This window comes from Bos taurus, chromosome 23, assembly GCF_002263795.3.
Source record: "Bos taurus isolate L1 Dominette 01449 registration number 42190680 breed Hereford chromosome 23, ARS-UCD2.0, whole genome shotgun sequence".
NCBI lineage: Eukaryota > Metazoa > Chordata > Mammalia > Artiodactyla > Bovidae > Bos > Bos taurus.
This window is the reverse complement of record NC_037350.1, coordinates 45,271,224-45,297,894: the sequence shown is the minus strand read 5'-3', so window position 1 is coordinate 45,297,894 and position 26,671 is coordinate 45,271,224. Positions and strand designations below refer to the sequence as shown.

General features: G+C 42.4%; 1 protein-coding gene and 1 non-coding gene across 2 annotated transcripts in view; one reads left to right on the top strand and one right to left on the bottom strand.

The window, feature by feature from the left end:
• Window positions 1-26,671, top strand: part of SYCP2L (synaptonemal complex protein 2 like) — a 65,668-nt gene that overhangs the window by 27,210 nt on the left and 11,787 nt on the right. The window contains exons 17-28 of the mRNA XM_059880483.1: window positions 2,853-2,995; window positions 4,787-4,877; window positions 5,367-5,464; window positions 6,542-6,599; window positions 6,699-6,780; window positions 12,186-12,234; window positions 13,251-13,401; window positions 14,187-14,236; window positions 16,904-17,033; window positions 18,105-18,178; window positions 18,332-18,401; window positions 26,207-26,308. Of these exons, the coding sequence (XP_059736466.1) occupies window positions 2,853-2,995; window positions 4,787-4,877; window positions 5,367-5,464; window positions 6,542-6,599; window positions 6,699-6,780; window positions 12,186-12,234; window positions 13,251-13,401; window positions 14,187-14,236; window positions 16,904-17,033; window positions 18,105-18,178; window positions 18,332-18,401; window positions 26,207-26,308 (1,098 nt within the window). The remainder of the gene's footprint in view (window positions 1-2,852; window positions 2,996-4,786; window positions 4,878-5,366; window positions 5,465-6,541; window positions 6,600-6,698; window positions 6,781-12,185; window positions 12,235-13,250; window positions 13,402-14,186; window positions 14,237-16,903; window positions 17,034-18,104; window positions 18,179-18,331; window positions 18,402-26,206; window positions 26,309-26,671) is intronic.
• On the bottom strand, window positions 6,934-7,006 carry TRNAR-GCG (transfer RNA arginine (anticodon GCG)). Its single transcript has one exon. It is a non-coding gene; the product is annotated as a tRNA-Arg (tRNA).

Below are 26,671 nucleotides of genomic sequence, written 5' to 3'. Positions count from 1 at the left end.
TTGCTATAATGGTTCACAGAACTCAGGGAAACATGTTTGTTTACATTTATCAGTTTATTATAGGGGACATACATAATAAAGGATCCAGAGGGTCCACAGTGCAGGGGCCTGCCTTTCTGAGGAGGTCGGCTGCATCACCCTCCTGGAATGTTGGTGTTCACCAGCCCGACGGCTCTGTGAACCCTGAACCCCATAGTTTAGGGATTTTTATGGAAGCTTTATCATGTAGACATGATCCAATATTAACTCCATCTCTGGCCTTTTCTCCCCTCCCTGAAGGTTGGGAAGATGGAAGTTCCAACCCTCTAACCATTCCTTGGTCTTTCTGGGGACCAGTGTGCATCCTGAAGTTGTCTAGGCTCCTCCAGCCCCCAGTCACCTCATGAACTTACAAAACACACTCATCACTCAGGAGATGCCAAGGGTGTTAGAAGCTCCGGTGTCAGGAACCAAGGTCAAAGACCAAATATGAGAGCAAAAGATGCTTCTAGCACCCCGTTGCTTAAAATGGATTTTAGGAGTTCTGTGTCAGGAACCGAGGCCAAGATCAAATGTATATTTTTTATGGTGACACAGATGGGAAGGAGCAGAAGCCAGCGGTTCTGTAGTCACAGTATATGCTGAGCTGGAAGTGCCCCCTCTCTCTAGGAAAGGGGTTTATAAACATCTCACTAAAAATTTAAATTAAATATAAGTATAAATTAAGAGTAACTCTTTGCAAACCCATGGACTGTAGCCTGCCAGGCTCCTCTGTCCATGAGATTCTCCAGGCAAGAATACTGGAGTGGGTTGCCATGCCCTTCTCCAGGGGATCTCCCCAACCCAGGGATCCAACCCAGGTCTCCAGCACTGCAGGCAGATTCTTTACTGTCTGAGTCACCAGGGATACTGTATAGTCACCACCTGTTACTATTTAAGATATATAACTTATCATTGATGTTTACTCTGAAGTCAGTATTTTATAGAGACTTCCCATGGATCTGACTGTGGTCACATCCTAATATTACTTTGCATATTGTAAGTTTCTGAACCCTGAATTTTGCTGCTGAGGTGGTTTTCAGTAACCCACTTGCCAAGTCAATATCCTATACTTCATAAATATATCACCTTTTGGGGAGACTCTGAGATTCATAAAGTGCTTCGTAGGAGCTGGTGGAGGTAGCTGTGACTTGGGGTAGTTTTATAGTTGAGGAAACTGAGGCTTGTATAGCAAACTCGGTGAGCAAGACTTGCCTTTTGTGTGCACAGCCCTTCCTGCTAAGGGGTTGGCAGTGCTTTAGGAGCCTGTTGAGGGTTTGGTATAGTTCTTGGGCTATTTTTTCTCACCCTTGTATCTTTGCATTTAGCCCCACAGCTCAGTTCAGTTCAGTCGCTCAGTTGTGTCTGACTTTTTGTGACCTCGTGGACTGCAGCACACTAGGCTTCCCTGTCTATCATCAGCTCCCAGAGCTTGCTAAAACTCATATCCATTGATTCAGTGATGCTGTCCAACCATCTCATCATCTGCTGTCCCCTTCTGCCTTCAGTCTTTCCCAGTAACAGGGTCTTTTCCAATGAGTCAACTCTCCATATCAGGTGGCCAGAGGATTGGAGTTTCAGCTTCAACATCAGTTCTTCTAATGAATATTCAGGACTGATCTCCTTTAGGATGGATTTTTGATCTCCAGGTAGTCCAAGGGACTCTCAAGAGTCTTCTCCAACACCACAGTTAGCTATTTACTTTTTCAGATATTGTTTTAAATTGTTTTTGCTGCAGAGTTTGAGACTTACCCTGCAGAGACTGAATGTCCAGTAAGATCAGCCTTTGGGGGACTGTTGAATTTCACTAGAGGCCAGCACTATCCTATGTAAATATGATCTGAACCATATATTTAATTAAAATTTTTCTAGTAACCTCATTAAAGTTTTTTTTCAAGTGGACTAATTTTAATGTGTATTTCACTCAATATGTCCAAAATATTCACAGTTTAACATGTAATCAGTATGAACAATCAATGAAATACTTTACCTTCTCTTTTTGGTACTAGTCTTTATAAGCTGTGGTTTTGTGCTTATAACACATCTCATGTTGTACTAGCCGTATTTCGAGTATCAGGGGCCACAGATCTGGATCCAGGTGTGTGTCTGTTTTTCCTTTTTCCATTCTCATCAGTTTGTGAACAAGCTTTGCCAGCTCTCATGAGTTTTTGTTCCTACTGCTTCCAATGCAGCTTGTACTCGCTGCGGCTTACGCTTGGATTTGCTGTTGAATTGTGGTCTGAACTGGTTCCTCTATTAAAACCAGCTACTATTTGTCAGTAAAGAGCTGGTGTCCTGGTCGGAGACCCTCAAGGAGACTATTGTCTGAGAAGCAGGCCTCTCCGAGGATGTTTCCATTTCTCTTCAAGTGGAGTCTGTTGAGATGAGCGTGGATTATTTCAGTTTGTATATTGGAAATGGTGGATTTTATTTTGAATTATAGAAATGGGTGGGATCTAAGAGAAAGAATGAGAATGAAGGTTGTGCTTAATATATTGAGAAGTAAAATATCTGTCAGAGATGATAGCTTTGTATTCACAAACGTTCTTTTAAAAACTGGATTGAATTTTAGAAGACCCGTCTCAATTGCTATGCTGCTAAATTACTTCTGTTTCTGCAAGATTAACTACTTAAACATAATGTGTGTATATAAAAACACATGTGCATTTGATAAAAATAATTTCAGAGTAACTTTATTTAAATAATGTCTTTTCAACTTCTCATTGCAGAAAAATCTGGACAGTGAGCAAATATCCCAGTCATTTAAAATTATGAAATTTAAAAACACAACCCCTTTCAGTTTGTTGATCTATATTGACTTTATTTTTTGCTAGAAACTGAGATGAAGATGCTCAAAATTTACCTGAAAAAGCCTATTAATATCAGAAACAAAGAAGTGACGAAAATAGAAATCCATTTTGAATTGCAATTCAACATATCACAAGCTTCCATTAAAGCTTTAGGAGAAGACAAACAGGTGATGTGTTTAATTCTTCTGTTTCATTTCCATATTGGGGTTTTATAAATTGAAATATAATTGACATAAAACATTTGTTTCAGGTATAAATCATAACGATTCCATTTTGTATATATTGTGAAATAATTGCCATTATGAGACTAGTTGATAGTCATCACCATTATTAGAAATTTTTTCTTCTTGTGAAAACTTTTACTCTCTTAGCAACTTCAAATATGCAGTATAGTATTAACTATAGTCACGATGCTGTACGTTAAATCCCCTTGACATACTCATTTTATAAAGGAAGTTTGTACCTTTCGACGCCCTTCACTCGTTTCTTTTACCCTCAACCCCCTCCTCTGGAATCACCAACCTGCTGTTTGTATCTGTGAGCTTATTTTTGTTGTTGTCATTTTCAAGATTGCACATACAAGTGAGACCACATGGAATCTGTCTTTCTCTGTCTGACTTACCTCAGTTTGCATAAGGCCCTCAGAGTCCGTCCGTATTGTTGCAAATGGCAGATTTGCTTCTTTTTAATGGCTGTGTAATATTCTATGTCAAAGTACGTATGTGACTCCAGAGAAATATTTGTCAGGTTTGTTTATATTTTCAAAGAAATAGCTCTTAGTTTTGTTGATCTTTTCTGTTTTTTTTTTTTTTTTTTTGCCTCTACTTCATTTATCTCCATTTTTTTTTCTTCGTTCTACTAACTGGGTTCATTTATTTTCGTTTTCTAGTTCCTTCAAGTGTAAAGATATGTTGTTTATTTGAGATCTTTCTTCTTTATTTTTTGATGTGGGCATTTATCACTATAATTTCCCTCTTAGAACTGCTTTTGCTGCAGAAGTTTGGTATGTTTTATTTCCATTTGCCAAAAGGTATTTTTAAGTGCTCTTTTGCTTTCTTCATTGACCCATTGGTTTTTCAGAAATGTGTCATTTAGTCGCCACATATTCATGAATTTCCCTGTTTTTCTCTTGTAATTGATTTCTGGTTTCACATCAGTGTGGTCAGTAAGGATGCTTAATATGATTTCAGTCTTAAATTTATTAAGACTTGTTTTGTGGCCTAATATATAAGTGTTTCCTGGATTCTATGTGTGTTGAAAGAATGTGTATTCTGTTGCTTTTGGGTAGAATGTTATGTGTATGTCAAGTCCATCTGATCTAACATTAATTTAAGGCTGATGTCTTCACGTTAATTTTCCATCTAAATGATGTATCCATTGATGTAAGTGGGATATTAAAGTCCCTTGTGTGTGCTCAGTCACTCAGTCATGTCCGACTCTTTGCAGCCCCATGTAGCTCTCCAGGCTCCTCTGCCCATGGAATTTGCCAGGCAAGAATACTGGAGTGGGTAGCCATTCCCTTCTCCAGGGGATCTTCCCGACCCAGGGATGGAACCCACGTCTCTTGTATCTCCTGCCTTGGCAGGTGTATTCTTTACCCCTAGCTCTACCTGGGAAGCCCCCATTTAAAGTCCCTTACTATTATCATAGCTTCCTTGGTGGCTCAGATGGTAAAGCATCTGCCTGCAATGTGGGAGACCCGGGTTCGATCCCTGGGTTGGGAAGATCTCCTGGAGAAGGAAACAGCAACCCACTCTAGTACTCTTGCCTGGAGAATCCCACGGATGGAGGAGCCTGGTTGGCTACAGTCCATGGGGTCGCAAAGAGTCAGACACGACTGAGCAACTTCACTTTCACTATTATCATATTGCTGTCTATTTCTCTCTATACCTGTTAATGTTAAATTTATAAAAGAATTACTGCTTTTAAAAACTGTGTGGTTTTGGTGTGCATTTCAGGTGATGCCTGACCAGACAAAAATCTCTGCTGTTTTTGGTGAATTAGAGAAAGAAGACACTGAGATTCCTAGCAGCCACAAAATAGAGACAGGTATATTGGGAAACAGCAAAATTTCTTACCTGGATTCCCTGTAGAAGCAGTGACAAACTGTTACTTGAAAGCAGTTACTGAAAACCTGTGGTCATATAAGAGTAATTAATGTGTTACACCTTTGAAGAAAAAAGTTGCAAATTAAACCTTGAATTATTTTGTCCACCTGATACAGTCTCTTTGGGAGTCAGTTGGAAATGACAAAGGAGAAATAATGATGGGGTGGCTGGAGGCAAATGCTAGGGGTATGTAGGGGCCTGTCTGCCCACAAAGCTGGCCCTGCACAGGTGAAATATTTCTTATGAGTTAGACCCAAAGCCCAAGGTGCCTCTAGATTTTTGGTGTTTGAGGCAGGTCCCAATTACCAGCTCTTACCAGAAGATGGCGCTGTACCAGCAGTGTGGATCCCATGAGGAGCATTTGCAGGATGTATGCAGCATTTTGTATGGCTATTACCATTTTTTATTGCTCTTTTCTTCATGCGTACAGACCAAGAAAAGGACTCTACCAAGCCAGCAGAGTTAACCAGGGCTGAAGATGACCACCACCTGATAACTCTCCCCTTAAATAACCAGTCTGAGCCTGCTGTAAGTACAAGGACCTGAGGGCAGGATTCTGAACCGTGTCCACTGGGGTGCTGGCAGGTGGAAGCTGACTCTCCCGGCTGGTTCTCCAGTTTCTCCTGCCCAGGCATGGCTTTTTTTGACGATCCCCTCCTCTAAATTAGGTTCATCAGTTGTACTTATTTTTCCTTGCCTTTCCCTCAACTTGGGTTTCCAGTGGAATGTGTGACTTGGCTGGCTTTGCCTCATTCCCTCATTTGGGATTTGGAGACTGAGCTTGTGAGAAGCAGTATCATTTCTGGAATCAGACCTGGCATTTAGTTACTGACTGTGGGAACTTGAGGAAATGACATAACATCCCTGGGACTGAGGCTTCTCATCTATAGAACAAAGCTGGTTTGGGCTTCCTGGTGGCTCAGTGATAAAGAATCCACCTGCCAATGCAGGAGATGCAGGTTCAATTATTGGACCTGGAAGATCCCCTGGAGAAGGAAATGGCAACCCACTCTGGTATTCTCGCCTGGAGAATCCCATGGACAGAGGAGCCTGGCAGGCTGCAGTCCATGGGGTCGTAAAGAGTTGGATATGACTTAAGTGACTAGAGAAAACAAGCAATACCTGCTTTATAGTGTGGCCCTCTTGGGACTAAAAACAGAATATATGTAAAGCACCTAACACAAGGCTTGGCATGTATTGATGTTCAGTCCATTTTCTTATGTTTGATCACATGGACAGACTGTAGAGAAGTGTGATGATAGTGTCATATTTTTTAAACAAATATACACCAAAGATTATTTCTACAGATAGACTGTCTTTTGGGGAACTTGAACAGTTATGATGCTGTTGACATTTTTGTAAGTCTTCCTTTGATGTCTCCCTTAGTGACTATGAGACACTCTCGATTATCTTGGATGTGGTAAACCTTCTCCTGTGGGTGGGTATCTTTTTTTTTTTAATAGCCAATAGTCACTTGGAACCAAATTTAATGAAGAAAGAGCCTGATATCTTAGTATTCAAATGCTTTTCTTTGGAGGTATAGAATGATTCCAAAAAGTCTCAAAGGCACCCCAATTAAGCAGATGTTTATGCATTTTCCTGCAGCAAACAAATACAGCTGATAATTCACCCAAAAAGTCAAAACTGGATGATACACAAAAAGGTCAGATTTTTTTTTTTTCTATCGTAGGACTTGAATGGTATATTTCAATGTATACTTCAGATGCTTAACAATTTTTTTTTCCATTTTTATGCTTGGAAGTTACTTCAGAACATGAGTATTCTGTAGATTTACAAGAATCATCAGCAACAATTCAGTTTCCTACTTTAAACGATGCGTCCAGGTAAGTGATTTTCAGAAGTCATAAACCACGTGAAGTCTCTCAGTCGTGTCTGACTCTGCAACTCCATTAACTGCAGCCAGCAGGGTCCTCTGTCCATGGAATTTTCCAGGCAGATATATTGGAGTGGGTTGCCATTTCCTTCTTCAGGGTATCTTCCCAACCCAGGGATCGAACTCTGGGCCTCCTGCATCGCAGGCAGATGCTTTACCATCTGAGCCACCAGGGAAGCCCATAAACCACGTAGATTGTTGTTAATGTGACTCGTTAATCGCAATTTGACCATTTGGGTTTTCCCCTTTCCTGCACCTGGCCTTGCCCCACACAAGGAGAGAGCGTTGTGTGCAGTTTTCTGTGAATAATTTCAGCAGGGCTGGAGTATTCTCTTGTCCTGTGGGTCTCTACCCCTTTCAAGGATCACAGCCTTACCGTGGCCACAGGGCCTGCATAACTCAATGAAGCTATGAGCCATGCTGTACAGGGCCCCCCAAGACGGATGGGTCGTGGTGGAGAGTTCTGACAAAGCATGGTCCACTGGGGGAGGAAACTGTAGCCCCAGTGTTATCTTTGGTGACGTAGTTTTCCCTAGCAGAACACTGGATACTCCGAGACAGAAAATGAGTATCACTTGGCAATAATTTATTTGCCACTTTTCTCTGTAGGCCTCTGAAGAATGGGCCATGCATGTGATTTTTTTTTTTTTTTACAGCTTTGTTGAGATACAATTGAAATAACATGTACCTATGTAAAGTATACAATTTGAGTTTTGACATTTGTCTGCACCCGGGAGCCATCACCACAATCAAGATAAGGACCATGTCCATCATTTCCAAGAATTTCTTCCTGCCCCTTGGAAATCCCTCCCTCTTTCTCCATGCCCACCCCCACCCTTGGCAATCAGTGATCTGCTTTGTCACTATAGATGAGTTTGTAGTTTTAAAAATCTTACTTAAGTGGAATCAAACTGGAGGCACTCTTTTGTTTTTTTCTTTCCTAGCATCTTTCATTCATTGTGATTATTGGGATTGGCCAAGAAGTTTGGTTTTCTCATCACTTATAGAAAAATCTGAACAAACTTTTTGGCCAACCTAGTATTTTGAGATTCTTCACGTTGTATCAGCAGTTCATTCCTTTATGTTATGAGTGGTATGGAGAATAGTGGATCTATTGTACGGATATACCACAACTTGTCTATCCATTCTCCTGTTGATGGACATTTGAATTTCCAGTATTTTCGTTGTTACAAGTAAAGCCCTTTAGGCTTCATGTATAAGTCTCTGTGTGGAGGTGGAGGTGGTTTAGCTGCTAAGTCACATCCGACTCTTTGCAGCTGCATGGACTGTAGCCCACCAGCCTCCTCTGTCCATGGGATTCTCCAGGCAAGAATACTGGAGTGGTTTTTCATTTCCTGTCCAGGAGATCTTCCTGACCCAGGAATCTTGCATTCCTGGTCCCCAGTCTCCTGCATTGCAGGCAGATTCTTTACCACTGTGCCACCTGGGAAACTCCTCTGTATAGAGATTATGTTTTCTTTTCTCTGGGGTGAATATATAGGAGTGGGATAGCTGGATCATAGTTGGTGTATCTTTCACTTCTTAAAACCTGCCAAGATGTTTTCCAGTGTCTTTAGAGCATTCTATGTTAGCACCAACAGTCTTTGAGGGTTCTGGTTGCTAGACTTTCTCATTAGTAGGTTCAGTAATATAATTTCACTAATGGATGAACTAATGAATGAATGAACAGATCCAGTACTGATGTGGGCTGCTGCTTCTTTCTACCAGACACAGTCCCACAAAGGATCCTCAGTGAGTGATAATTTCCTTTATTTACTTCATTAGTTTTTATATGTTGTTATGGCTCTACCTCCCAAACACCATTCTTCTTCTTTGAATTATTAGATATCTTTCTGTGTTGTGTATCTGTGTCAGCATTTATTATTTGGGGGCTTTAAGGGTTTACCATTTATATATAATTGTAAATTACATGTGTCATTTACATATGTAAATTCCAAGTTGTAAATTACACATGTAATTTACATATGTAAATCCCCAAGTTGTAAATTACGTATGCAGCTCTAGGACCTGCATTTGTGCTCAGTCATGTCCGATTCTTTGCAACCCCATGGACTGTAGCCCGCCAGGCTCCTCTGTCCATGGGATTCTCCAGGCACGAATACTGGTGTGGGTTGCTGTTTCCTGCTCCAGGAGATCTTCCCGATCCAGGGATCGGACCGGTGTCTCCTACATTGCAGGCGGATGCTTTACCAATGAACAGCTCTATTTCTCCTTTAATAATGTTAGTTTTTACTAACATTTTTACTAATGTTTTCACTAACATTAATAAAGTACTCTTTGTCACGCTGTGAAATCTGTTCCTGTCTGACCTTAAAAAATGAAAGTTCGAAGCCTACAGCCTGTCAGGCTGTCCAGGAACTAAAAAGGAGTGTTTTTGTATCATCGCTGAAGCTAGCCATTTCCTGGGCAGAGGTCTCTTTCAATTAGAAGAGAGCAGAGACCTACACCACCACTCTGCTTCCTTCTCGTCATACTTTCTTGTCCAGGCATCCAGTGTTTCGTCATTTCAGATCCGTAGAGGAATCCAGGTTTCTTCCGGCTTTACTTCTTCCTCTCACACCCACTGCAGCAGGAGTGGGAGCTGGAGGGCCTGTGCAGCCTGGTTTGGAAGTGTGCTGGGCTCAGGCGACCCAGCAGCCTTCTTCTGGGGCTCTGTTCCTCCCAGAAACTTGCTGCCCTTCTCTGTGCCTGTCTGATCCTCCATTCAGCATGTGAGAACTCCCCAGCCCTGCTTGAATCCGAGAATCCTTTGTCTCCTTCTGGGAAGCGTGGAACATTGTTGCTGCTGCTCCGAGAAGTCTAGATTTGTCTTTGGGAAGGGGCTGCTCACTTGTCATCCTGCAGAATATGTCCACGTAGAGCAGAGGGTAGGTCTTCGTCTTCCGGAGGGTACTAATTCCCCAAGAACGTCTAGCAAAACTACCACAGACTCTGAGCTAAGGTTTCTAGACTGGAGTAATCTGTTCATCGCTGGGTCTCTGTTTCTCTGTCTGTAAACGAGTACCTCAATTAAAAGGGACATTCAGATGCCTTTATGGCAAAGAAATCTTGGGTACTGCTCAGAGCTTTTTAGCTCTTTTGTGTTGAAATAAGTAAAACAGCACGTACAACTGCTTTTACATTCAGACTGAAACCACAGAACGCAATTCAGGGCTCAGAAGAGCACAGGTTTTTCTGTCTCAATGCATAAAGAACTCAATGAGAAGCAGAGTGTCAGGTAAGGAAAGAGTTTATTAGTTCTTGCCTGGAAAATTCCCTGGATAGAGGGCTACAGTCTGTGGGGTCCCAAAGAGTCAGAAACGGCCGAGCACGCTCTTGCTAAAAAGGTGCGTTTGCAGGCAGGTGAGAGGGCTTTGAGGGCTTCACAGGTTACATTTTTATAATTAAAGGAACAGCAGGGAGAAGACCACCATTTTCCTTATTTTTGAGTTAAGCTTCCATCATCGGCTCTTCCTCCATGTCAGGCTGGGAAGTTTTCTTGTCTCTACATGGTCAAACTGGGACCATCATGGCACTATTCAAATCAGCAGAAGAATGGTTATGTATGCTAGACTATGGTAAAGCATGTCAGGTATCAGTATAATGGGGCTTCCCAGGTGACTCAGTAAAGAATCAATGCAGGAGACGTGGGTTCGATCCCTGCGTCAGGAAGATCCCCATGGAAAAGGAGATGGCAACCCATTCCAGTATTCTCACCTGGAGAATTCCATGGACGGAGGAGCCTGGCAGCTACAGTCCACGGGGTCGCCAAGAGTTGGACACAACTTAGTGACTAAACAACAGCAATCGGTATGATGAGGGGTTTCCACTTTGGAATGTCACCTTTCCCCTCTATTTTTGTTTTTAATGTATGCAGAGGAGCATGTCCTAGGAATCATTAACCTAGTGACCTCAACCAGCAGGATGCAAACATCATTGACTTGATGTGTATTTCTGTTGTTAGTTTCATTGTTAAGCAAGCCTGCTTTGCTTCATGATTTTCCATTTGCTTTCTGGGGTGATCATTAACTTACATTGGTCTCCCAAAGTTCCTTCAAGTTCCCCGTCTACCTATAGTCTCCAAGTGAGATTTTATTTATTTATTTATTTTTTAATTTTATTTTATTTTTAAACTTTACATAATTGTATTAGTTTTGCCAAATATCAAAATGAATCTGCCACGGGTATACATGTGTTCCCCATCCTGAACCCTCCTCCCTCCTCCCTCCCCATACCATTCCTCTGGGTCGTCCCAGTGCGCTAGCCCCAAGCATCCAGTATCGTGCATCGAACCTGGACTGGCAACAAGTGGGATTTTAAACTAGCTCTTTGATTATCCTATTCTATCCCTTTTCAGACTACACACACATGCACAATAACATTTAGTATAGGGCTGACTTTTTAAAAAATGGTGATAAAATAGACATCATGTAAAGTTTGCCATCTTCACATTGTGAGTGTATGTTCCGTGGCAGTAAGTGCACTCACATTGTTGTATGTACAGTCATCACCTCCGCCCATCTCCCGAGCATTTTCCATCTTCCCCGTCTGAAATGCTGTCCCCACTAAACAACTCCCCAATTTAACAAAATTGAAAGATACAAGAGACCTAGAAGGACACACCAAGTGGTAAAGTACTTGTGATTATGAATCACTTTGTTTTTTCGCTCCTTGTTTTTTTTGGTTTCCTATTATGCATGTGTTAACTTTTAAGACATAAATGTTATTTTAAAACCTTAAAGAAAGATTAGTATACAAAAATCAAATTTCTTTCTGTATGCTAGCAAATAGATAATAGCAAACCATGTTATCTGAGAAGGGGTTAATATCCAAAAAATATAAGGAATGCCTACATTCAATAGCCAAAAAAAAAAAAAAAATCATCTGATTAAAAAAGGAGGGGAAAGGCTTTCAACAGACATTTCTGCAAAGGAGATATACAAATGGTCAAGACGTGTGTGAGAAGATGCTTGACGTCACTGATCACCAGAAAGGCTTTCGTAGCGCCCAGCCGGGTCTAAGACACAGTCACTGATCATCCAGAAAGGCTTTCGTAGCGCCCAGCTGGGTCTAAGACACAACCGGGTAGGAAACGCTGCTGCCTTGCCCTTTTTGTCCTGCATCCTCGTCTTTATGTGCCTCACGGAGATGGGCTCAACATAGGTTTTGTTTTAAACAGCGAATTGTTGGCAGGCAGAAGATGTATGGAAATGGATGGCAAGACAAGAAGTTTGTCACAGAATAGGGCACTTTTGGTGCGCTGGGCTCACAGTATGCAAAGGGCACATGGCAGAAAAAAGAAGGGCGAAGGTGTTGCTGCCACACTTCCGTTAATTCAATATATTTTGCTTTCAGGAAAGATTCTGCTTTCGAGGATAATAGAAAGCAAGAAACACGGATGTCGGTAATGGAATCACTTTGATTGTTTTGGGCAGTCCTTCTCATTTTAGTTATTTGCATACCATCTTCAAACTTTGCCTTGGCTCTGCGTCTTTATGTTTCTCAGTTAAATTTATCTTAAGGTCTTTTTAAAAGGAAGTATTTCACTTTCAAGTGGAAAATCAGCATTAATTCTAACAACTAGTTGGTAAAGCCCCCAAGTAAGTACAAGGAGAAGAGCAAAGTTTTATCGAATTGTGATACTTTTCCTTGTATTCGGCTTTGAGCCAAACGTCTGTCCTTGCTTTGTCAAAAAAGACACATGTGTACTTAAGGCTGATTGATGTTGTTGTGTGGCAGAAACCAACACCATATTGTAAAGCAATTATCCTCCAAATTAAAAGTAAATTTAACAGAAGATTATGAAGTAAAAGAGAAGTGTTAAAGACTTTCTAGCAGCTGAGATTTCCTCTGAATAGAATCAGAAGTGTTAATGAATTGAAAAGAAATGTTTTGTTCTAAGTCAATGATGTTGCTCTGTTCCTACATGTCCGCTTCCATCTCTCTGCTGCTCTTCTTTTGGGAAGCAGAGTGCTTTAAGTCTATCATCAGTGCACTAAAAAAGAAATCTGTATGTGAACAATGAGATTTTTGTTCCTAAAATTGAGATCATGGATTCCAAACACGCAAAGTTCCTTCTGGCTTTCTTTTAGCTGTGGTTCTCAGTCCTATGGGCTAGCATTTTGAAGTTGGTGATAGCACGTAATCAGGTGCATCAGCTTTTGGAAAGTTACCTACCATCTCTACAATTATGATTAGAGGGGATTTTGTTATCTTTTGCAACAGCAGCTGTCTAAGGATATAATCATCTTCTTTTTCTCCCTTCTCTGTACTTCTGTGCTCTTTTATTGTGTAAGACAGCCCAGTCTTCTCAAGGAGTTACTTCTCTTTTGCCTAACTTCATAGTCATGTGTTTAATTGTACATAAATGCTACTGGCATCCTTTCAGCAGCTCTCATGTATCACCTGTGTTTGTAAAAGTTTGATTATAGGAAACACCTTTTCTCGGAGAGTAATCAAGATTCAAGTAGTAGCGGCAGTGAGCTGTCTTGGGCCGGTAACCGAAAAAGGAAATCCTTGAAGTCGTATACTAGTAGGAAAAAGACAAGAACCGGAAGAAGCAGCCTAAGAAGTAAGTCTGGTATGTGTTTTCTTTCCAGTCACTTTTCAAGTGAATCAGTAGGTGTTACTTTTGTGGGATGTGATGGGAAAGGGTATCAACAAGATGTATGATCACGTGATCCTGCTACCGTTACACGGGAAAGGGAAAATGTTCGTATGTGAAACAGTACTAAAGAATATGGAATTGACCAATAATTGTGAAATATGAACTACAGATAAATGGAGTAAAGAGTTCAGATAAGAGGAGTTTGATGTAAGCTGACCTAAGCTGAAATCTTCAGAAAAAGCTTCAAGGAAGGCTAGGTGGGACCTCAGCTAATCCTTGGGAAAAGAATAGGATTTGAAGAAGTATGGAGAAGAGGAAGTATTCTGGTTAGGTAAAGCTAGAAGAACATGGGCCGGTCCCTGGGCAAGATGGCAGCTCAAAGGAGAAGAGGGTGGGAGAGGACGAGATGGTAGGGTGGCATCACCGACTCAATGGACACGACTTTGAGGAAACTCCGAGAGATAGTGAAGGACAAGGAAGCCTAGCGTGCTACAGTCCGTGGGGTCGGTGGGGTCGCAAAGAGTCAGACACGACTTGGCGACTGAACAACAGCAGCAAGAACATGGGAAGAGCGTTCAGAAACAGTATCTGGAGCCAAGAATTCCCGCTGGCCAGAGAAGAACAAAGCTCAATAATTAGAGAGTTAGACATTTCAGCAAGCTGTGGGAAGTGGGGATTGCTTCTAGAGAGTATTTTGTGTTTCTCGTAAGTAAACGTATCCACTGGGCTCTCCTTTCCTTTCCTTCTAGTCTTGCCTCTTTTTCCTCCCAGTAGTGGCAGTGACCTTGAGAAAGATCAAGTGAGTAAATTTTTTCTGTGCTGCATGTGCCCTTTATGGGGTAAGTTTGAAACAAGTTGATCTGTTTAGGTTTGAACTACCTTTATTTAAAAAAAACTCCTTTCTGGAAGAGAAAAATAACAAACCAGTGGTTTACTAGTATGTAAACCACTTTCAGTAGAAACTTCAAGGAGTTCCACACATTTAGTATGAATCTTGGGCAAAGATTTAGTATCTTTTTTTTTTTTTTGGTTGAAAATTTATTGAAAGATGTTTATTACAAAGAATGCTTGAAATCTGGGCTATTCTGATTTCCTACAAATATGTGCTCTTTTGAATTTGTATTTTAAAATAAACTTCTTGATTTAATTTTTCTCTTAGTTTTCAGTTTGTGGACATGTTATTCACATAGATTTTAATTATTTAAATCTTTATGTTGCCAGAGGTTGAAATACCTTCAGGCTTACATAAATATTGAATAAACCCTGAAGGTTTCTTAAATCCCTTCAGTTATACTTGTTTTATAGGAAAGCAGTTAAGAACATGGACATGAGTGTCCTCCAGACCAATTCCAAGATTAATTTACCATGTTTTTAGCGGAATTACCTCTCTTAGTAGTTGGCTTTTGTCCTTGTATGTGTGTATATGATTATATTTTATATAATATATCATGTATATAAATGTATATCATATACTATATGATTATATATCACATTATATACATATATAAAACATATACATATATACACATAATATATAATCTTGTATATATGTAACATTTTATGTGTGTGTGTGTATATTGCAGACACAAAAACACACACACTGTAGAATTAGTGCAAAGTGTTCAAGAATTTTCTAGTTTCACTTTTCACTTTCACTGCTGCTGCTGCTAAGTCGCTTCAGTCGTGTCCGACTCTGCGCAACCCCATAGACGGCAGCCCACCAGGCTCCCCCATCCCTGGGATTCTCCAGGCAAGAACACTGGAGTGGGTTGCCATATAACATATAATCATGTATATATGAAATATATTTTATATATGATATATAATGTGATATATAATCACGTGTATATAATATGTATATTATATATAATTTGTACATATATATAGAATACATACACTTCTGTATAAATGTGCATATACACATGAAAACACAGACACACTAAAGAATATAGTGTGAAGTGTTTAAGGATTTTCTACAGCAGTGCTGGGATTCTGAGGACATCAACAGCACCCTGCTCACCTGTACGAAAATATAATGTGTTTAGTGCCCTAATGGGATCTGGCCGTGGCGCTAGTGGTAAAGAACCCGCCCGCCAATGCAGGAGCCGTGAGTTTGACCCCTGGATTGGGAAGATCCCCTGGAGAAGGAAATGGTGACCCACTCCAGTATTCTTGCCTGGGAAATCCCATGGACAGAGGAGCCTGGAGGGCTGCAGTCCCTGGGGTCACATAGAGTCGGACACGACCGTAGCGACTTGGCACAGCACAGCGCTCTAATCATAGCTTGTTACTGCCCTCCCCCTACCAGCCTTCTTCCATCTGCCCAGGGGTCTCTTATGTTCTGCAATGACAGGGAGTGTTTATAGCTCAAACTATAAGCCAGAGCAAGTACCTACATATTTGTTGAGGAGTTCAACCTGAGATAAGGAGTTATCGGTTAGAAATAGACCACAGAAGGGCTTCCCTGGTGATGCAGTGCTTAAGACTTGGCTCCAGGGCAACGCGTGCAGGTCGGATCCCTGGTTGAGGAGCTAGGATCCCATATGTTTCTGAGCCAAAAAACCAAAACATAAAACAGAAGCAATATGTAACAAATTCAATAAGGACTTAAAAAAATAGTCCACATCAAAAAATCTTAAAAAAAAAAAAAAAGAAATAGGCACAAAGAACAGTTTTTAACAATATACAGCTTTAAAAAAATTAGGTACCAAAAAACCTCAAAGCTTTAAGAATCCACAGATTTAAGATATGCAGCTGCCAGGAAGTCTGTGGTGATTCTCAGCGAGGGCATTGCTGTCTTTATAGAGACATTGGTAGCTGACACTGACGTCTCTGTGCTGGAGTTTAAGAAAAGAACTTAAAGCAGGGGTTGGCAAACCTTTTCTGTGGAGGGTCAAGCAGTATGGGGCGGGTGGTTTCTATGCAACTGTTCAACTCTGCCATTGTAGCATGCAGGCACCCACACGTGCAATACCCAAGTGCACGGATGTGTTGTGTTCCAATTAAACTTTATTTACAAAAACTTCATTCCCATTGAGCTGGAGAGCTGTAGTTTGTTGACTCCTGGCTTAGAGCAGTGGTTCTCAGACTTTGGTGATCATCAGAATGACCAGAATGGTCACCAGAAATGCAGATCGCTGCGTCCTGTCCCCAGAGTTTTGATTGAGTGTGTTGTCAGTGGGGCTTAAGAATATGCATTTCCATCAGGTTCTCAGGTGCTGCTGAGGCTGTGGTCTGGGACCACACTTTGAGAACTTAGAGTCAGCTTTGAGTTAGTTTATTGATTCATGACCTAATGTGCTTCTAGCCCTGGGATCTTATGGTCTTACTGTTTCTTTTTTCAAATGGATCATGTCCAATTCTTAAACATTTTTAAAAAGGATATTGGAAGTGTCTTGGAATGTTTTGATAACTTGCTTTGAGTGATTGTGACTGTTAGCACTTTGTAAAAAGTACTATGTTTTAGGTTAAAATTCTAACACCCTTACGGAAAGATTCCTCCAGGCAAAATAATGTCACACCTCCCAAAATTTCTGGAACCGAATTTCAAAGTAGTTCTGCCTTTTTAACTCCTGAAGATTCTGCCCAGAAAACAGGTATATGATTTTCTGTTGATTTACATAGAAAAAAATATATTTTGAAAATGGTAGTTTAAAAAAGCAAAATATGTTTCTCTTGATATCTGTTGAAGAAAGTGTGAAGGTATGATTGATTAATCTTCTCTTTCTTGTCCTGATTAACAAAAGACAGAGGACTTTGTGTTTTAATTCCGTTTAACATTTGAGATCACCTTGTGTGTAAGAATTGCTGGTGTTCATCTGCTTTTAAAATAGCAACAAATGCAAATGGTGGTTGATTGCAGGGTTTGGTAAACTTTTTCTGTAGAGGAACAGGTAGTATTTATTTTTTGCTTTTTTGGCCCCTAGAGTTTCTGTTGCAACTATTCAACTCTGTGTTCATAGTCCCAAATCAGTCGCAGACAAGATGTAAACTAATGGCTGTATCTGTGTTTCCATAAAACTTTATTTATAAAACCAAGTGACAGATGGGATTTGACCTGAGGGGTCAGGGTGTGCTAACCCTTGACTTATAAGGTTTATCTCAGCCCCCACTGTATTTTATTGAAACAATTCACATCTTTTAAATTGGTGAGAGTCAGGATATTGTTTCTTCACCTTTATCATTCTACAACTTAGCACATTGGCAGGCACTTAGCAGGCACGAGTGCCAGCCTCTTAATTTGGCTGCCACTGGAAGAAAAGAAGTGGGGAAAGAAAAATAACAGAGAGGGAAACACAGCATTAGAGAGTGAGGGGAACAAAGGAACAGATCTGAGAGAGGCAAGAGAACTACCGCGGTGAGATGATAGAGCTCTCGCCATGTATTTGGGGCCACATGGGCAGCCACGAAAGATGCTGACCTAGTGGAGGTAACTGGCTATTCATTTTATCCGCAAACTTGTAAACCTTATACCCATGTATACTTTGAAAGATACAAAATGTTTTTTGGTTTGAGTTTTTTTCTTTTTTTTTTTTTAATAACTGTATCCCTTACAGGGGGCAGGGTATGTTGAAATTTAATTTATAGATTGATAGTGAAATGTCATTTCCTCATTTGCTTCTTAGCATGTTTATTCTCTTATAACTATTTATTCTTCCAATACTCAGAACTTCACAGCCCCAGCCCGCTGAGCGATCTCTCTTCGCTGGAGCACTCAGATGTTGAAGAAAATGAATCGAAGGTACTATTTAATTGTTGGTTATTTATCTGTTTTCCAGAATTGATATTATACTTAATGTACTGGCTTATTCCTTCTTGAGGGATGATGTAATACTGCGTATTGCTTATTTTGACATAAATGCATGTATTTCTGACCACCTCTTTTTTTTTTAAGACTGTGGCCCCAGAGTCATTGATGAAAAGTACTACTTTCAAACATAAACTGCAGAACGTGGAGGACAGAGGTGAGAGAATTCTAAACTTTTTTATTTTGCAGAATTAAGCAAAATTAATCTGATTTTGGCTGACAGGGCTGTTATTCAAACTGAGGCAGATATAATCACTATACAGAGCGACAGTTGCCAGACCTTGGAGAGGGCAGTGCCGTCTGCTGCCCTGCCCCGAGTGGTAAGCCGGCACGGGAGGAGCAGGGGTTTCTCTCGCGAAACAGGAAGGTCTGTGTCAGGAAGCGCGTGGCCTGGGATCCGGGTCCCGTCACCCAGCCCACCTCCTCTCTGCGCCCCGGGGTGGTACTGAAATCCTGCTCTATTGTAGCATTGCTGCTTTCTCCCTTCCAATCTGTTCACGTTTGCATAACATGGGTGCCGCGATACTGGGTGCACATATATTTACAGTGTGTTACCTTCTTTTTATGAATTGATCCATTTGTCATTGTGTAATGGCCCTCTTTTCTCGTTACATTTTTAAACCTAAAGTCCATTTTTCTGATAATCTATAGTAGATACATAAAAGATAAAGAAAAGGAAATCAAAACATACCGCTATAGAAAATGGACCGCAAAAGCAAACAGCAAGAAAGGGACTACAAAAGAGCCAGAAAGCGAGTAATACAAAGGCGTTAGTAAGTCCTTAAAAATCAATGACTACTCTAAGTGTAAGTAGATTAAACTGTCCAATCAAACGATGGAGAGTGGCTTCATGGATAAAAATAACAAGACCCAGCTATATGCTGTCTACAGAGACTCAGCTCAGCTTTAAGGATGCACAAAGGCTCTAAGTAAAAGAATGGAAAAGGGTATTCTATGCAAGTGGACAGGGCTCCCCTGGTAGCTCAGTTGGTAAAGAATCCACCTGCAATGCAGGAGAGCCAGGTTCGATCCCTGGGCGGGGAAGATCCCCTGAAGAAGGAAATGGCAACTCACTCCAGTATACTTGCCTGGAGAATCCCATGGACAGAGGAGCCTGGTGGGCTACAGGGGGTCACAAAGAGTTACACACAACTTAGGAACTGAACCATGAGGAATTGTTTTCCACTGCTTTTGAAATTCTGTGGATGTGTGTGATTTTAGACAGTTTTATTATAGTGTGTCTTATAGAAGATCTTTGTGAGGGAATCTTTTGGGAGTTTATGAGCTTCCTGAACTGGGATGTCCAAATTTCTCCCCAGATTTTGGAAGTTCTCAGCCATTGTTATTTTCTTAAATTTTATTTATTGTTTTTGGCTGTACCTGGGTCTTCGCTGCTGCCTGGGCTTTTCCGTACTTGCGGTGAGCAGGGGTTACTCTCTGTTGCAGCACATTGGCTTCTTACTGTGGTGGCTTCTCTTGCTGTGATGCACAGGCTTTCATGGTTGCTGCACGTGGGCTAATACTTGTGGTCCCCAGGCTCTAGAGCACAGGCTCAGTAGTTGTAGCGCATGGGCTTGGTTGCTGTGCGGCATGTAGAATCTTCCCAGACCAGGGATCGAACCCACGTCTCCTGCATTGGCAGACAGACTCTTTACCAACTGAGCCACCCGAGAAGCCTGCCATTATTTTCTTAAGTAGCTTTCTGCTCCTTTTCCCTTTTTTCTCCTTCTGGGGCTCCAGAAAAGTATCGATTGTTTCCTTTTTTAAAAAATTGGGTTATCATTGACAGGTAGCATGTTAATTTCAAGTGCACGACATAATCATTTGCTATTCATGCATGTTGTAAAATGATCACAATGAATGTTGTTAACATCTGTCCCCACAGATAGTGAGTCTTTTTCTTGTGATGAGAACCTTTAAGGTCTACTTTCTCAGAAACTTTCCAATAAAGTCTTAACTGTAATCACTGCGCTGCCTGTATATTTCATTCCCAGGACTTAACTTGTTTTGTCACCGGAAGTTTGTACCTTTGAGTGCTCCTATAGCTAACCGAGCTTCCTTAGAGCAGCTGTTTTGCATTCTTTTTTAGGCAAATTGCAGAGCTCCATTTTTTTTTTTTTTGTGGAGGTCAGTTGCTGTATTTTTTTTTTTTTTTAAAGTTGCACAGTCACATCTGACTCTTTGTGACCCCATGGACTATACACGCCATGGAATTCTCCAGGCCAGCATACTGTATAATTGTTGTGTTTTTTGGACGGGTCGCGTTTCCTTGAGTTTCATGTTCCTTGAAGTTTTGTGTTGCTGTCTTCATATTTAGTCTATACTGATTGGCTTCAAGAGAGAAATGCGTTTTGTCTCCTAGGGATCCTGAAGCCTTCCCAGGCCTTTTCTAGGGATGTTCCTGCTCCACGCTTTTCTTTCTCCAGGGAACCTCTGCAGACTGCGTTTTCTCTGCAACCTGCACAGCCAGGCCGGGTGCTGGCAGCCTCCGGTCGCTTCCCCTGGGGCTGGGGGGTGCTCATGCTCAGTGCTTCCTGCTGAATAGGCCTGGCGTCTTATGAATGCTCACAGTCAGTGAGCTTTGTTGTTGCTTAATCGCTCAGTTGTGTCTGACTCTTTGCGACCCCGTGGACTGTAGCTCACCAGGCTCCTCTGTCCTGTGGGATTTCCCAGGCAGGAATCCTGGCGTGCTCTTGGGAGTGTGCAAAATGAGCCAGCCCCAGGGTGGGCTTGTGCATGGGCGAGCCGTCCAGATTGTGTGTGGTGTCTGTGGACCAGCTGCAGGGTTATCCCGTAGGTCATGCGTGCCCAGCAGCTCTTGAGAAAGCCTCCTTATGGGGTCCCTGAAGGCCTCCTTATGGGGCACCTGAGGCAGGTAGCAGGATCTGCGTCCCTTCGATGCTCCCTGAGAACCCTGGATGCTGTTCTCCAAGCCCTTCCTCACCCCAGGCCATGTAGTGTACCTCAGGATTCTGGCTGGAGCAAGAAAGAAATTGTCTTCTTCGCCTGGGGTAACTGAGCACTCACCCAGATGCTCTCGCCTTCCCCCGAGGGAGAAAGCTTGAACTCAGAGGGTTTCTCTCGGTGCTGAGCTGGGCTGCCCTGAGCACGCGCTGATGTGGCTCAAGTGATGGTCCTTGTTATCCTCTTGGATGCGTCCAGTTGGATATTTTTCCTTGTCCAACAATGTGTCAGGTCTTCACACTGGATGCTCAGACTTCCACAAAGCCCCTTTGTCAGGTGATTTTCAAAAAACGGTGTCCTTTGGGGAAGTTCAGTTCAGTCGCTCAGTCGTGTCCGACTCCTTGCGACCCCGTGAATCGCAGCACGCCAGGCCTCCCTGTCCATCACCAACTCCTGGAGTTCACTCAAACTCACGTCCATCAAGTCGGTGATGCCATCCAGCCATCTCACCCTCTGTCATCCCCTTCTCCTCCTGCCCCCAATCCCTCCCAGCATCAGAGTCTTTTCCAATGAGTCAACTCTTCCCATGAGGTGGCCAAAGTACTGGAGTTTCAGCTTTAGCATCATTCCTTCCAAAGAAATCCCAGGGCTGATCTCCTTCAGAATGGACTGGTTGGATCTCCTTGCAGTCCAAGGGACTCTCAAGAGTCTTCTCCAACACCACAGTTCAAAAGCATCAATTCTTCGGCACTCAGCTTTCTTCACAGTCCAACTCTCACATCCATACATGACCACTGGATAAACCATAGCCTTGACTAGATGGACCTTTGTTGGCAAAGTAATGTCTCTGCTTTTGAATTTGCTATCTAGGTTGGTCATAACTTTCCTTCCAGGGAGTAAGCATCTTTTAATTTCACGGCTGCAGTCACCATCTGCAGTGATTTTGGAGCCCAAAAAATAAAGTCTGACACTGTTTCCACTGTTTCCCCATCTATTGCCATGAAGTGATGGGACCAGGTGCCATGATCTTCATTTTCTGAATTTTGAGCCTTAAGCCAACTTTTTCACTCTCCTCTTTCACTTTCATCAAGAGGCTTTTTAGTTCCTCTTCACTTTCTGCCATAAGGGTGGTGTTAATCTGCATATCTGAGGTTATTGATATTTCTCCCGGCAGTCTTGATTCCAGCTTGTGCTTCCTCCAGCCCAGCGTTTCTCATGATGTATTCTGCATATAAGTTAAATAAGCAGGGTGACAATATACAGCCTTGACGTACTCCTTTTCCTATTTGGAACCAGTCTGTTGTTCCATGTCCAGTTCTAACTCTTGCTTCCTGACCTGCATATAGGTTTCTCAAGAGGCAGGTCAGGTGGTCTGGTATTCCCATCTCTTTCAGAATTTTCCACAGTTTATTGTGATCCACACAGTCAAAGGCTTTGGCATAGTTAATAAAGCAGACATAGATGTTTTTCTGGAACTCCTTGCTTTTTCCATGATCCAGCGGATGTTGGCAATTTGATCTCTGGTTCCTCTGCCTTTTCTAAATCCAGCTTGAACATCTGGAAGTTCACGGTTCACATATTGCTGAAGCCTTGCTTGGAGAATTTTGAGCATTACGTTACTAGCATGTGAGATGAGTGCAATTGTGAGGTAATTTGAACATTCTTTGGCATTGCCTTTCTTTGGGATTGGAATGAAAACTGATCTTTTCCAGTCCTGTGGCCACTGCTGTTTTCCAAATTTGCTGGCATTTTGAGTGCAGCACTTTCACAGCATCATCTTTCAGGATTTGAAATAGCTCAACTGGAATCCCATCACCTCCACTAGCTTTGTTCGTAGTGATGCTTTCTAAGGCCCACTTGACTTCACATTCCAGGATGTCTGGCTCTAGGTGAGTGATCACCATCATGATTATCTGGGTCGTGAAGCTCTTTTTTGTACAGTTCTTCTGTGTATTCCTGCCACCTCTTCTTAATTTCTTCTGCTTCTGTTAGGTCCATACCATTTCTGTCCTTTATCGAGCCCATCTTTGCATGAAATGTTCCCTTGGTATCTCCTGTTTGGCTCTTTTGCTCATGGGCTGTTGTTTTAATGTTTTCTCTGGAATTTTGGATGTGCTGGGCTCCCAGAGCTGTGAGCAGACAGGATGACTGATTACTCATGATTTTGCATTTTGCCCTCATCGTGTACCTTCTTTGAAAGGGGCTTCCCAGGTGGCTCAGTAGTGAAGAAACTGCCTGTAATGCAGGAGACCCGAGTTTGATCTCTGAGTCAGGAAGATCCCCTGGAGAAGCAAATAGCAACCCACTCCAGTATTCTTACCTGGAAAATCCCATGGATGGAGGAGCCTGACAGGCTACAGTCCTTGAGGTCGCAAAGAGTCACACGTGACTTAATGACTAAACAGCAACAACACCACTTAGAAGAATAAGAAAGTTAGAAAGAAGAATAAGAAACTTAGAAAGAAGAATATGAAACTTAGAAAGAAGAATAAGAAACTTAGAAAGAAGAATAAGAAACTTAGAAAGTGAATAAGAAACTTAGAACATGCTGTCGTGTAGTGACGAACCTCTGCAGAATTCTGTGTTTGAATAATTATCCATACATACTCAGAAATCAGTATTTATTATTAGTTGGTTTGTGTGCATGCTCTCAGTCGTGTCTGACTCTGCGACCCCATGAACTGTAGCCCACCAGGTTCCTCTGTCCATGGGATTCTCCAGGCAAGAACACTGCAGTGGGTTGTCATGCCCTCCTCCAGGGGATCTTCCCAACCCAGAAATCAAACCCGCAGCTCTTGAGTCTCCTGCATTGGCAATCGAAATGCATTAGTCCAGACAAAATATTTTCAGTGGTCTCCATCAGGCTGATAAATTCAACAGTAAAGATTGTCTTTAACTTTCAGATTCTTAGCATAGTACACATTGGTAGAATAAACAGAGGAACTGGCATTAGGAAAGTACCTCCATAGGAAGGGTATTTCGATAAAAAAAGACTTTTCTTGTAGTGAAGGCTCTTGACCTTTATCATTTATAGCCACACGGTGTCACTTCAGAGTAAGATTTTCTTTTAATGCCTCAACTTGGGAGAACTTGGGTATCCATGCACTAAAAACTGTTTTCATCGGAAATATGAGAGAGTAAATGCAATATGGACACCAGATTATTCACTACATACAACCTGTGCCTAAAATAAGTTCAGAAGCTCCTCAGATTGCAAAAGCCCTCAGCTTTCACAGCGATGAAGACACCTGTGTCCGAAAGCAAGTGGACACTCCTTTAGCAGCCACCAAGAGAACCAGCATTCATTCGAGATCACCTTAGTTTCGGCCACGGTGTGTTTACTGACTGTGTTCGTTTTTTAAGTGCTGCATGTACATAGTTTTAGCCCCTTTATGAGAATGTCCAAAGGTCCTGGTTCAAAGAGGCATGCAGTTGCCATGGAAACAAAGCTGAGTCAGCTGCATCACTTAGGACCTGCATGCTTTAAGGAGTGCGCTGGTTTCCCTAGAGGAACTTGTTCTCTCTGGAGAGCCGCTCCTCTATTTCAGGTAAAGTAATTTACAGGATTGCCCCTTCCAAAGGGTTTTCTGTGCCAGATTATTTCCATGTCGCTGAAGTGGGCCCTCTGGGATGATCCCCATATAGTAGGTTCACAAATTCCAAGCAGCTTGTTCAGGGAACCATCACATTGTTTATACAGGGTTCCTGGATTCCTCTCTCCATTGGAGGTAGCTATTATATTGTCGATGCCAGTAGATGCTTTGTTTTTCCACAGGTGGGGCATGAACATTCAAGGCCATGCTTTGAGCTATTGCTACAAATGTCGGGGGGGCGGGGAGGGGGGGGAAACCAGAAGAGGCAAAAGAGGCAGAAAGGAGAGAAATGTAAAGAAACATAGTAGTTGTTCATGGGTGCCTAACTGGGGCTAGCTAGAATTCTTTCTAAGTGGTTTCTTTGGGTCTTGACCGGGGTGTAGGCACCATGTGAGATTTAAGCCTGAGTGCCATTTGTTTAGAGGCTGGAAGAGGACTGGGCTGTGTCTGGATTCTTCCCTGGATTTAAAAAATCATTTAGCCTTGAAACAGTGCAGTGCAGTTTAGTTCAGTCGCTCAGTTCTGTCCGACTCTTTGCGACCCCATGAATCACAGCATACCAGGCCTCCCTGTCCATCACCATCTCCTGGAGTTCACTCAAACTCATGTCCATCGAGTCAGTGATGCCATCCAACCATCTCATCCTCTGTCGTCCCCTTCTCCTCCTGCCCCCAATCCCTCCCAGCATGAGAGTCTTTTCCAGACTCCCTAGCAAATACCCATCTGACTCGATGGACATGCGTTTGAGCAAGCTCCGGGAGCTGATGATGGACAGGGAGGCCTGGTGTGCTGTAATTCATGGGGTCGCAAAGAGTCAGACCCGACTGAGCGACTGAACTGAACTGATACTTTTCAAATAAAGGAACACACCTGAATCTTAGAGCAGTGAAAAGAGATAGTTGCACCTCTCCAGGTTGAGAGTATTGCTTATGCTTTTCACTTTTTTAAAAAAAGAGAAGCTGGTTGTGAGCTCTTTCAGGTTCCGAGTGAGAATGTGATCACTCACACTGGTGAGGCCCTCCTTTGTGAGACAGCCCTCAGTCCGGTGCTGAGGCTCCACATCACCAGCAGGTGGCGCCCTCCTTGAGCTGATCCGATCAGCTTCCAAGGGCCAGGCGGCCTGGAAACCTTGCTACCTTGCCTCTTTAGCCAGGAGCCCTGGTTGATGCCAACCATTACTGCTTTCCATTTGAGCCAGCCCGTATCCTGGAAAGGAGAGTGCTCCTGCATGTCACTGAGCTCATCGAAGGATGCTCGGGTCCTCTTTCAGGCAACAGCACACCTCGTGCTTTGAGACATGCCCTTAGTCAACGTGCCAAATGATAAGCAATTTGTAACAAGGCAGGAACACGTTTCACTTGCCGCTCATCATGGCTAGATATTCACTGGCGAAAAGAGAGCAAGATAAATCTGGGAACAAGGAGACGTGTGTGTGTGATTATCAGTGTGTTCCGCTTGCCTTCAGACAGAGCTGACCGTCACGGTGCTAAGTGGAAACAGCCATGGCTGGAAGACGGTGGTGAACCAGGGGCCCTTTCCTCGGTGGCAGAAGAAGCTGAGTTGGCAGGTAACGCCGGGCACCCAGATGTTTCAGATGTGTGAGCACTTACAGTCCCAATGTGAACTACAAGGCAGCTAGAGTTTTAAGATCATAGTGGCTGCAGGAGCCAAAAAACGAAGTGCTTTGTCTTCAGACATAAGTAAATCGTTGCACAAACTGTAGATAAGAGCAAGCACTGTCTCCTCCTGGCATTTTGATTTCTGCCTCTTAAGTCTTTGTGGCAATTTCCAGGCCCCAAGTGTTCTTAAACTTACAGGTATCTGCTTTAGTATAGCCAAATGTTTGTGTTAGAAATATCCACTCCACAGATGAAGGAGAATGATCTGAAGTGTCTGCGTACATGGGGTTGGCCTTCTGGATGAGCAACAC